The sequence below is a fragment of the Cetorhinus maximus genome, chromosome 8 (assembly GCF_964194155.1).
Source record: "Cetorhinus maximus chromosome 8, sCetMax3.hap1.1, whole genome shotgun sequence".
NCBI classification, from domain to species: Eukaryota; Metazoa; Chordata; class Chondrichthyes; order Lamniformes; family Cetorhinidae; genus Cetorhinus; species Cetorhinus maximus.
The window spans coordinates 121,486,243-121,498,850 of record NC_135886.1 but is presented as its reverse complement, the minus strand read 5'-3'; the positions used below and the strand labels follow the sequence as shown (position 1 = coordinate 121,498,850).

General features: G+C 43.5%; 1 protein-coding gene across 3 annotated transcripts in view; it reads right to left on the bottom strand.

Annotated features, from left to right (window-relative positions):
- Window positions 1-10,854, bottom strand: part of chrdl2 (chordin-like 2) — a 62,567-nt gene extending 51,713 nt beyond the window's left edge. The window contains exons 1-5 of one of the 3 annotated variants that reach the window (XM_078547517.1): window positions 10,838-10,854; window positions 10,055-10,314; window positions 8,590-8,732; window positions 6,628-6,740; window positions 5,541-5,637 (exon numbers count right to left, since the gene is read on the bottom strand). In XM_078547517.1, the coding sequence (XP_078403643.1) occupies window positions 5,541-5,637; window positions 6,628-6,740; window positions 8,590-8,695 (316 nt within the window). In that variant the 5' untranslated portion in view covers window positions 8,696-8,732; window positions 10,055-10,314; window positions 10,838-10,854. Of the gene's footprint in view, window positions 1-5,540; window positions 5,638-6,627; window positions 6,741-8,589; window positions 8,733-9,898; window positions 9,954-10,054; window positions 10,315-10,453; window positions 10,696-10,837 lie in introns of those variants that run through there. The other 2 variants (XM_078547516.1, XM_078547515.1) reach the window with 2 other exon arrangements.
- Between the last annotated feature and the right edge of the window lie 1,754 nt (window positions 10,855-12,608).

Here is a 12,608-nt window from a genome sequence, read left to right as displayed (position 1 = left end):
CCTCTTTTGCCCATCCCCCTACTAAATGACTTGAAACCCTCCTCCATAGCACTGGTTAATCTTCATGTGAGCACATTGGTCCCAGCTCGATTAAAGGGACAGAGGTTCAGTCCCAGGAAATGCCACCTCTGCACACTGCATTCTACACCCATCGTGGGTACTGGACATTTGTACTGCAATAGATCTGCCTTGCAATGTGGGTTGTCTACTTGCAGTTCCCACATGGACTTTTTTTCTCCCCAAACTCTTATCCCCTCCAAAGAGGCAGTTTTCTCCTTCAGAGAAGTCTTTTTCAACTCTAACCCCTCTTCACAAAGACATTCTTCCTCCTTGACTTCCATCCTAGCTGCAACTCCTCCCTGATGATACTGCCTTACTCAGTGATTCTGAATTAGGATAGGATTCCTAATTCATTGCAACACCACGTATTGCCCCTCACAAACCATTGCAGACCGGTGGAACCATAGAAAAGTTACGGCACAGAAAGAGGCCATTCAGCCTATTGTGTCTGCCCTGGCCATAAAAAGAGAAAAAAGAAACTAGCTGCTCAGCTTCAATCCCACTTTCCAGCACCTGGTCTGTAGCCTTTCGGGTTACAGCGCTTCAAGTGCATATCTAGGTACCTTTTAAATGAGTTGAGCGTTTCAGCCTCAACAGTGAATTCCAGACGCCCACCACCCTCTCGGTGAAAAAGTTTTTCCTCGTGTCCCATTTAACCCTTCTACCAATCACCTCAAATCTATACCCCCTGGTAATTGACCCCTCAGCTAGGGGAAACAGGTCTTTCCTGTCTACTTTATCCAGGCCCCTCATAATTTTGTTCACCTCAATTAGGTCACCCCTCAGTCTCCTATGCTCTAACAACCCTAGCCTATCCAATCTTTCCTCATAGCTGCAATTTTCACACCCTGGCAACATTCATGTAAATCTCCTCAGTACTCTCTCCAGAGCAATTATCTCCTTCCCGTAAAGCGGTGACCAGAACTGTACACAAAATTCCAGCTGTGGCCTAACCAGTGATTTAAACAGTTCCATCATTACTTCCCTGCTTTTGTATTCTCCACCTCACCCGATAAAGGAAATCATCCCATATGCTCAGAACTGAATATCACGCATGTTGTATAGCAGTCAGCAAAGGAGATTCTGCCTTTTGCGCCCTGCCCATGTCCAATTTTACCATGATAGTGTGTGACCACATTCATGTCTAGGCTAAATCTCTTCCCTGAATTAGTTAGGCATTTATTTACTTTACTGATTCAATTTCATAAGATGCTATGATTTGATTTAGTATTGTACTAATAATGCTAGCCTACTACACCCAGATTGTTTTCAAGTAATTTTCCCTCTTTAGATGAAGGATATTCCAAAACTTTTTAATTTTTATCTATATGTAGCAATCTTACAAAACATGCTGCCACTTTTGTCTATATGGTTTATATGTCTAATTAATACATTATTAATCATTGTACTTAATAATGATTCAGAAGTATTTTTATCTTAATTAAGCAACACAAAGTAATTGGGTATTATTACATTTTGCAATCGTCACTCTACAGAAACCATGAAAGCCTTGGCTATCTAATATCTATAATGGCCTACACCACAAATCACTCTTTAAATTGATGCTAATTGTCACCATGTGGCTCACAAAAGCCACAAGGATGGTTGGTATGGTATGTTACAGTTGTGGATGTTTTCTGAGGTTACAGCTTGGGTGCACTGCTACTGTACCTTGTGATTTAACTACAACTTAAATCTTCAAAATCGATTCAATAACTAGCAACCTTCTGCATCAAAGATAAAAGTAATATATGTTGTAACAGCATGTCTGAGTATGTATTCAAGCTTAGCCAGGATGTGAAATTAATTTGAAAAGTCTACAACACTGCAGCAAAAGCTTTCAATTATGTTACCTCCATCTTACCACCATTCTGTTGTCTCCAAAGGAACCATAAAGCTTGACTTCATGGTGTCATCTGAAAACATCTATTGGATCACTATATTTCCTCATGTGGAGAAAGGTTATTAATTTAAATTGTACATGGAGAATAGGAGATTACTTTTCGTGTCAGCACAAAAATCAAGGTTCCAACCCAGTCAAGCCCTTCAATTCCTCTTAAGACATTTGATACGTCATCAGCTGCCATCAAAACTGGGCCAGAAAGCTTTGGAAGCACCATAAATTCTTGAAACTGCAAAGTTAATAATGACTCTTTTTAAAAACTGTTTGAATATAAGATCCTAGGTATAAGAAGGGGAAACTCAGTCCATCTAGCTTGCACTCTCATTTATGTCTTCACATTTAGGATTGATGTTACATATTTTTCTTCTGGGCGAGTGTTAATCTCCTCAGTCTGCTGTGCTTTAATCACTGACATGAAACACACAGATATGGCTACTCTAATAGGAAAATTGCATGAAAAACCCCTTGTTATAATATACTATTGAGGCTCTTTCATAAACTATGAAATATGAAAAGTGTATTTAACACTTCCTAAAACATTTAATCATCTTTAAAGTTGCAGAAAGGTCTTGTATAGTTGTCAGATTTGTGATGTGATATGTAATGGACGAGGTATGCTGGTGCCCACAATATCCACAAGCCTGTGCATTTTAAAAAATATTTGGGAACCTTTCTGCCCAGCAAATTGCCCCATACTTCAGAAAAGCTTTTGCACTAAACTGATGCAGAAAGATCGTCCACCTGAAATGTTAACTCTGTTTCCCTTTCCGCAAATGCTGTCAGACCTGGTGAATGATTCCAGCATTTTTCTGTCTTTATTTCACATTTCCAGCACCACAGGGCTGCATCTTCCTGTCAGCAAGCTGGTGGGGGGAGGGAGGGGAGGGGGCGCCCGCTCGCTGACGCATAAAATGCACGTCATTTGCATTTTCAGGTCGGCGCGCGCGGAGCCGAGTTGGCTGCGGGCCCGCCGACCTGTCAAAGGTCACTTAAGGCCACTAATAAAGCAATTGAGGTAATCAATGGACCTGCCCATCCAACCTTAAGGTTGGCGGGCAGGCCGGGAGCCCATGCAGGCTTCTGAAAAAACACGAAACATCCACGGGCGAGATGAGGTTTCATGAGAGATTTTAAATGTTTACAAAATGTTGAAATAAGAGAAATTGACATGTCCCAGCTGATGTGACAGTGAATTTTTTTTCACATTTCTAAAAATTTTTGAAACTTCCAGCGATCTCAGGCGGCACTTTACCTCAGGGAGATCCGTGCACTCTTTCCTGCTGCGCGAAAGAGTGCACTCCCGGCTCAGGGAACCCCCCCCCTCCACTGTCCACACAGGGAGCACACAGCACTTCGAAGCGGACGTCAGGCTGGGTGGGCCTTAATTGGCCCACCCACATAAAATGGCGGTGCGCCCCCCCCCCACTAGTGGGGGCGCCGATCGGGAACCCGCCCGCCTACACCCGCTCCTGCACATCCCCCTCAACGGGGGGAAAATATTGCCCAGTGTTTTGCTTATATATATTCCCCCCAGACTGAATGAACAGCGCAGAGTCAGAATCAGGAAATATAAGCTAGAATGGTGAATTCAATGTCAAATTAGGTACAGAAAGTGAAATAAAAGGAGGGAAAGAAAGAATATATTAAGCAAGAGAGATAAGAGAAATGGATGTTTTTAATTAATTAAAAGCTCAAGCAATGAGACTTCACATTTGTAAAGTTTCCAATCAGTGTCAGAGAGGTTGTTTAATTAAAAATTAACATGCTGCTCAAAGGGTACTTACTTTAGATTATACAGCCTTAATTTTTTGTGGTGAGTTTAATCCATATTTACAAGGCCAATGCTGTAACGTTATGTTGCTTAATACATTGGAATGGTGAGCCTGGCAGTGAGATGCTGTTTTTGCTCAACTTATGGAGGAGCTGATCTCAGACAGCAACTTCTGCATTTTCACCTTTAACTTCCCAGGTGCACTTGCCAGAAATTGCTGTCCAATTTATGTAAAAGTAAAAATGAGTACTGTTCGTTACATCATTAGTGTCACAGAAAAAAGCCAGACCCAATGTTCATGATTTCTGAATTCTCAGGTGATTTTATGCAGCAGACCCATCCCTGGTAAAATGATACTGTCCAATCCCATTGAATGTAGGGCCTGTGAAACAACATACAGAACCAACTTTCATCCCGTCATTCTGCTAGGTTTGAATCCTGACTATCGAGGCGAAAGGCCAACATCCACCAGTTATACCCATTAAAACATGTGTATCTTTTTATATGCATCTATCTGTACATGTGTTACTGTTTGTTTGTGCCAAGCTGTGTGCTTGGAGTCCAGTGCACTGTGCATATGTAATGCATGTCTCCTGATGGATTAACTAAAATAATTGTAAAAGAGCGCTTAACACAGATAATTCAGGTCTCACTTCAAACATATTGTTCCAAAAGAATAATGAGCTATCTGTCAGCAATGATTTTCACCCTTTGATATCTGGGCTCATCAGTCAATATTATCTTATTTCTCCCTATTACTTGCAACTGGGGGGGAACTGAATGTGAATTTTGCAAAGAAATGATTTGCTTATGACTATGGTGATTCTTCTGATAGTGGCTATTTAATATAACTGATCTCTATAATTGTGAGTCAAAAGGGAGTATTGATTCCTTAACAGGTCTCCCACAGTCCTAATGAATGTGATACCATAGTAGGCAGTTACTTTCTACATTTGCTAAAATAATGTCCAGTCTGTGCATGATCATATCTTCTGTGGCTGGATACTTAAAGGTACAAAACTCTGTGAACTGGGTCTTCTGTTAAAGTTATGACAGTAAATCTCAGGTGACAATATTAGCTCTTCACTTAAAGTGTGATAAACTTTACGGTCAACCATCATTTTCAGCAGTTTTACAGCAATGGAAAAGTACCCCATAAAATGTGTGTGTGTATATTTAGTAATTAGGTTATAGTTATACTACATCTACCTATATGGACTAGCCCCTACCTGTTCCAATTTGCAGGCTGCAGGTTAGAATTATACTGAAGACTGACCTTGTCTAATTGGTGACAAAGTAAAGCAGAAATGGAACTCTGAGAATGCATGGGTAAGGCAGCGCATTATTCATACTTCTCCATCCAAAATGTTAAGTTTCTAGGCTGTTCAATGGATACATGCACATTCTAAGTGGTGGGAGAATGTATCCACACACTTATCCATCAGCCAAAACTTGCAATGTAAATTCTGAATCTGGAGATGAGGGTGTTGGCGCCATGGATTGGCCAAGATGGAGACTGTCATTTTTCACATCGAAGCACACCGCAAACTGCTTCACATGGAGGCGCAGGCGACAGCTTAACCCTCTTGTCCTAAAATTCGATGCGTACAGCAGGTTTTTAAATGGCAGTGTTTTCTGCCAATCTTCTAGAAATTACTGATAAACTCGCACAAACGTTCGGTCCATATAAATGAAACCGAACAGGGGATGGGACTCCAAGCCGCTTCTTCCCTTCCGCGCACTATCGCATAAACCCTGACTGAGCCTATGCGGAAGATAAGAGGGGAATTGGGTCCTTATTATTACCTGGTGAGCAGTGAGGGCAACACTGCTGTGGGAGTGTCACAGGGCTGGAACAGTGGATACTCGGACATTTCACTCGATTGCAGGCCACGTGCCCATTCTGGAAACATAAACCCCGTGTTAGTCATTAACATTCAGAGACTGCACCGTATAAAAAGCTAACGCGCCTTTGAATTGGGTTATCTACAATTCAACCTCATCCAGGATTCCCAGTTAAAGGGTCGCGGGTGACAAATGTGCTCAGGGTGCGTTCATCCGGAGGCATTTCGAACACACATTAAGAACATTATTTTGCTGCAATATTACCTTAATGCATAAAATTTAACATAAAAGCCATATAAACGTATAACATTTCTAAAAGGCTGTCTCGTGTGCAGCCTCCAGAATTAGTTGAATATTAGTTTGTCAACTCGCCTCGTTGTCTTTTAATGTTTTCGTCTCCGACTTATTCGCTTTTGCTGTCGTGATCTGTTAAAAAACCTTTGTCAAAGTGAAGTTCGTCCCAGTTGTACGGGTGCGCTCGCGAATTAAGTTTCAAACCCCTGAGCCTGAACGATCCTCCGCACCTTTCTACTTACACTATCGGACTCAGCACATGCCGGGGGTCACTTTCTAGTGGTCTGGACACTTGGTCTCATCAATTCTTACTTCGTCAAAAGCGACCACAATCAAGGGGTGAGGGTTAGGGTTAGGGTTCGGGTTAGGGAAGTCTGGGCTCCGGAAACCACATTTTAAAAGTGATTTTACCAGGATTAGCTCAAGCTGTATCTCCACATCATTTTACTGGTAAACGCAGCTTGCCTACGAAAAGGGGGAAACCCTTTATACTTATAACGTAGCATTTGCAAGCTGTTAGGAGGCTAAGGTTAAACTATCGCCAAGCTTGTAAAGTCCACACGGCTGGGGTTTCTAATGTGACTGGGTTTCGATCTATTTCTGTTTGGCTGCACATATCGCAGTGTCTGAGCACTCCACCTGGTACTTTCTCAACTGGATTTGTTATTTATTTGCTACCTTTGACGGCTCCCCACCGCCTCCCAGCTTCCCGGACCCTTCGGTTCTAGAGAAGAAAAGGATGATGGCGATGTACCTCCGAGCAAAGACAGTTTATACAATAGACGAATCCATAGGGCTCCAGGTAAGGGTGCCATCTCTCTCCCATCCGGTACTTCTTATCTTGGAACACGCAAAATGTGTCGGATTCTGTTTGGGGAGGAAATGTAACAATCGGCAAGTCAACGCCTTTTTTCATGTTAAACACCGACCTGATGATGACTACATTTCATTAACACTGAACAGAATCACAAGGACCTTGAAGAGACACAGAAACCAACCTGGGATGTTCCCAGAGCCTAGGATCTAGTCTATCTGACCATACAGTGTCAGGCACTGTTAAGTGTAAAATGTGGGAGATCATCATCAGTCAGGTGTAATGAAGCAATGGACAGCACCATCAACTCACAGCATTCCGCAATGCCCAGGCAGGCGCTCACATTTCCCGCCCGGTTTCCCGAGGTATTGAACAATGTTAAAATAACTTTTGCCCCGAATAACCCTTTAAATAAAATGAGGTTCTTTTGCTAACAAGTAAACATACTCAAAACACCCACAAACAGACAGGTTTACATGCCCTTAACTCACTGGCCAGGCAAGAGCAGTCAGCAAATGATGGCTGCGGTTTATTGGCAGAGTGCGCATCAGTTTAGCAGCACACCTAGACACTACCTGAACACCGAGAGCCGCAGCAGCCGCAGTGTTTTACCTGTGTCACTGAATACCGTCATTCTGTTTGACACACACCGGCAAACTCACAAAACTGGTACAGTTAAAACATCGTCCCAAGACAAGTATGCGACTAAACCGAGAGTGCTCTAGATGTCAAATCCCGCGCCCTTCCATGTTTATATTCTCTTTTAATTGTTGTTAAAAAAGAGAATATTTCAATCAAGCCCCTGACTCAAAACTCAAGCATCATCTTGAACGTCAAACGTCAGTTTCTTGCAAAGGCTCCGACCAAACAGGATCACTGACATAATTTGGGTTTAGGGTTCGCAAAAAAACCTGCGATTGGGGATTTGTTGGGTAGGAACTGCAGCCGTTATTTCGGATTAGGATCCGAGTTGGCAGAAATTGCAGCATTATTTCGGATTAGGATCAGATACATGGTTAGGACCAGTAGAAAGGAGCGCTTCACTGAGGTTTCGGGTCAGAGTTATGGGAAACTGCAGGACTATTTAACATTGAGTGCGAATTTAAGCAGAAGTAGGATTATTTCGAGTTTGGGGCCTTAGTTCCAGTTAGAAACCGAACCCGTCCTTTGAGATTGGTCACCCAGGAGCAGACGCGGTAACTTTGCATTTTTTGCTGTGAGTTAGAACAGGGCGAAGTGGAACATTCACCATAACATCAATGAAGGTGACCCAAACCGGGATTCTCAGGCACACATCGCCCTACACTTTGGCATAAAGTTAGTAGAACCGACAGCCTTGTGTCAAGGGTTAGTTATGTTACGTACAAGCGATAATTCTGTGTCGGGCCATTGGGGGTGTTGAGATGGGAATGGTGTTCCCGAGTGAAACCGTTAGCCCTGCAGTGTGGTAGCGGGTGAGGCTGACAGCCCTACCTGGAGATTGGGCCCAGTAGAGTGGATGGTCTTATGTGAGGTCCGGGTTGGTTTGGGGACAGCGGGTGGGCTCGCACTGGGGCTAAAATTAAGACGAAGCGTGACCATGGACTCACTCCAGGGCGAAGAATGTGATGAGCTTTGGCTTCTCAGTGTCCACTCTGCCATAGCAACTGGGAGCCGGCTCCCCGGCTCCTGCAGCCGCCGTGCAGTCTCGGAACAGAATGAAACAGTAACAGTAGGTAATCTCTGAAACAACAAATAACATATTTGCAGTTCGGGGGCGAGCTCTGTGCGGACATGAACCCTGCTTTGGGGACACGCCTGTATCTCTTGCATCTTTTGTTGATGTTGGGAGTGAAGAGCCCCCTTGGCCACCCAGCGGAAAGTGTGAAAGAACCAGCGCAAACGGTATTCATCCGGACTTACGTCTGCTCTGCTCAGACTTGCCCGCCTCCACCTTGAGGAACATGACAGCGCAGTAAAGGACGAGGCCAAATTCCTCTCTGCTCGCCAATCTCCAGATCGCTCTCATCCTTCCACGCGACTGGGAAAAGTTCAACAGAGCTACTCTGGAAAAAAAAAACAAACAAACGGGGTATGTGTGCTTTGGACGAAAAGGAAACGTCACTGAGTTAAAACTTGAGGTGCAGCCCCTTCCTGCCACCCACCACCCCCTTTTTTTTAAATTTGGTCGAAGAGACCCAGGCTGCGCAACAAATCCCACAGACACGCGTTACTTTCATTCCAAAATAAATCACTGCGTATTTTTAAACACATTCCACACACATCCTGCCGCACATTCATCGCTGAATGCACGCATGGCATATTTAAGGCTATTACGCATATCGTCCTGGATTCTTAAGTTTAAAGACGTTGGCTGTATGCATTTACGACCGGACTTTTTAGAACATCACTCCGCAGATCCCAATATTCCTCACAGTCTCGAATGCATCGCACCTCTCTCAGGACAGACTCCGTGAATTCAGTCCGTGTGTTCCACACTTCAATTGTCAGTCCAGTGGCGCCCTGAAATAACGAATTTATGCAATTTCCCCAAAATTACTTTCCTGACTTACTGCGCTTATCTATAATCCCACCTAAACTAAAGGGAGCTAGGGGATAATTTTAATACCCGTACACACGTTCCCTATTCTACTGTCAGTAAACATTCCAGATAATATTCAGACAGGACTTTAGGGGTCAATTGACGTTAATTGTGTTTGAAATCAAAACACATTGTGTTTTTCAAAACTTGTGCGCACAACTGATTTGCTACACTCCTGTATTTATCTTTTTCGGATGTGATATCACATTCCAAGTACCTAAATTACAGCGATTTCCACCTCCGCTCGACCTGACATGGGCGGGAAATTCCAGATTCGCCTGGCTGACCAAAACAGTATTTGAGTGCTGAAGCCTGTCTCACCGACCTTTCAGTGTGCTGTAACTTAGCCTGAGTTACTGGAGATGGCATCCAGTATTTTCTTGGTGTGTCGCTGGCGAAAGCTGACCAAGGTCTGAGATAACCGGCTCTTATTCTAGTTCCTGATTATAAAGACCTGCAAGCGACATACTGGTAAAATGCTTGTCATCCGTGCTTTATATAAATATATATATATAGAAAGGTACATGTCATGAACAGTTCTCAAATGCATTGTAGAATTTTACATTAATGTCACTAAATAACCGAATCACAATATTGGCCACTGAATAGTTTAATCTTCTATCTCTTTACCTACTCGCGGCTTCAATCCTGACCATACCAGAGGATTTCACACATGACATCGGTTCTGTCCGAGTGGATCTGTTAATAGCACTTAACAGCCAAGGAAAGAGAACGCGATCTGAAATCGGCCACATCTCATCTCATTGACAATAAGGGATGACTTACCAGGATCGGTTAAGGCCGCAGGATTGGGATGAATATTAATATGCTGTCCCCCTTGACTGCATGGGAGCCCGGCTAGGATCCAGAGCGGGTTAATACGATGCGCTCTCGGTGGTTTATGATGAAATCCTTCAGCTTTTCAAACGTGCTCAAGTGTGAGGAACAGCCCCGGAGCACGGAGGCTAAGTTCGGATCAAATAATCAGTTGGCGTGTTCAATTCCGACTTTGGTAGATGAGCGATTTTTTTTTTCAAAATCCACCCCTTAAAACAAAAAGAGAAAACAACATAAGCACCTTGTGATGAGAAGTTCAATACGGACTGTGTGTGTGTGTGTGTGAGAGAGAGAGAGTTTCTGGGCAGCAGAGTGCTGGAGTTAGACAATGAACCTCATATGACCAACCCTCTCTGATAGCCTAATGAGGAGACACTGCCTCAGTGTTTGATGTTCACACTTTCATTTTTTTCTCCCAAATGTAACTTTAGCGTTTCTGAAATCCCTCAGGTGGCCGAGCTCCAGTGAGCTGCAGGAGGTAACAGTAACTCAGCAGCGACCCTCACTGGGCTGCTGGCCCTTTCACAAGTCTTGTCCGGGATTCAGCTCTGTCCACACTCTCTGCAAAGCGCAGTCAGAAGGCAACCAGTTGGGGCGAATCAATCATTGGGGAACGGATGGTGATTTTTAACCTCCCACCAGCTCCCCTCTTTCCCCCACCCCCCCTCCCCCCACCACCACCATCACCACCACTCATTTCAAACCCCCTTTCACACATGTAAGATTTCATACAGCCAACATAAGTCCGCCTGAAACAAGACGCCTGGACGAACGCTGGAGACTCTCAGAGGAGTGAGGGCGCATCACAAACCGTGAAAACACAAACTTCCTCTCGTTTGGCAAACTTGCTGCAACTTAATACTTACAATCAGAACGCTAAATTAGCACAATAGAACCCTGGAGAATAAAATCATGTATTCAGCGGAATGCAAGTTATAAAGCTCCTCTTCTACTAAAGAGGCTGGTAATGAAATTAATGATCAGATGCCAACAAAATCTAAGCTTTCAATAAAAAAATGCAATAAAAAACATATTTTAATCAAATAATTAAGGATTTTTGCTGAGAGGACAAAGAGAACAGATGCAGGTTGGGTTTTTGGAGCTTTAAGTAACAGTACCCGGGACAGACTGCAATTAATAACTCCCTGGATATGCCCTCCGCACGTAACCCACTGTGTGAACAATTCGCAGTTTCCAAACTCTAAAGCTGCGAAAATTATCTGTCTTGGAGCAAAGCCATTTCATTTGTGTCATGGCATGAAATAAAGCGATTGTGTTCGACTAATTGTGGCAAGGCGCAGCATTAAATAGTTTGTCAGGATTGGAGGGAGGGAGAAGGGCCATTTCGTTCTGCACCAAAAAGCCCATGATCTGATGCGAAGCTCAGCAAAACAATTTCATTTAGCAACAATTGTTTTGCAACATGCTGCATGTTAGTAAATGATATTTGGAGTCCACCGAACGAATCATTTTCCTTAACAAATGGGATATGCCCTATAAACTTTGGGCACCGTCAGTCAGTCACATTTGCAGATGTGTGGCCAAAGGCGCAGTTGCCATTCCCCGTGTGCCCTACAATCTCCAGGTTATGTACGTGCAGCTTTCCATATTTGAATAAAAAATAATGGGAAGTTTGCAAAAGCTATACGCTAATGAGTTTTAGTTGGTTAACTTGTAGATATAGTTTTTCTTTTTATCGCTCCCCCTGTCCCTTATTCACCATTCTGCAAATAAGGTATAGAATGAATAGACTATCAGACTACCTGCTGGCTACAATACCGTCTGTTTCCTCATCCAAGTGGCGGATGCTTGAGTACAGTCTGTACTCTACCTATTATGAGCAGCCAGAGTCTGAGTTGAAAAATCCAAAACAAAGTGTCTACTGCTAGATGTGATTCTGCAATTTGGGTAACACTTGTTGAACAATCTTGAGTGCACTAAGAACTGCATACCATCCTGGATTCACGTCTGAGGCCACAAGAATGACTGCAGAAATGTTCCCTTAACTATCAAATCCTCCATCACTATTGCTTTTCCAATTTTATTCATGCTCCCTGAACAGCTAAGCCAGCAATGCTGCCATTGACTTGGCTCTAGCTGTGATCCTAGATGAACCATCACTCTCACTAGTATTCAGAACTGGATAATGGTTGGAGAGCATGATTCGCTCAAGTAGCTCCTGCAATACCTGCCTGGCCGTTCTTGACTGGCTGGCAGTCACCCATTCCCTCTCTCCCTGTGTGCCCTTAAGCAGTGGGTTGACCATTTCTATGATTGTGCTGTCCATGAAGCTCTCAACCTCACAGATGCTCTGCAGTGATGCTAGCTGCTGTTCAAGCTCTAAGACCCAAAACTTGAACTGCTGCAGTTGATGACAGTTCCTGCAACCAATATAAGATAATCAGTCGAGTTGGTAACCTGGCTCATTTACACTTGAGAGAAGTGACATACATTCATATGCAGGCACATGTTCTCCACAATCAAAGGGAATATGTTGAAGCCT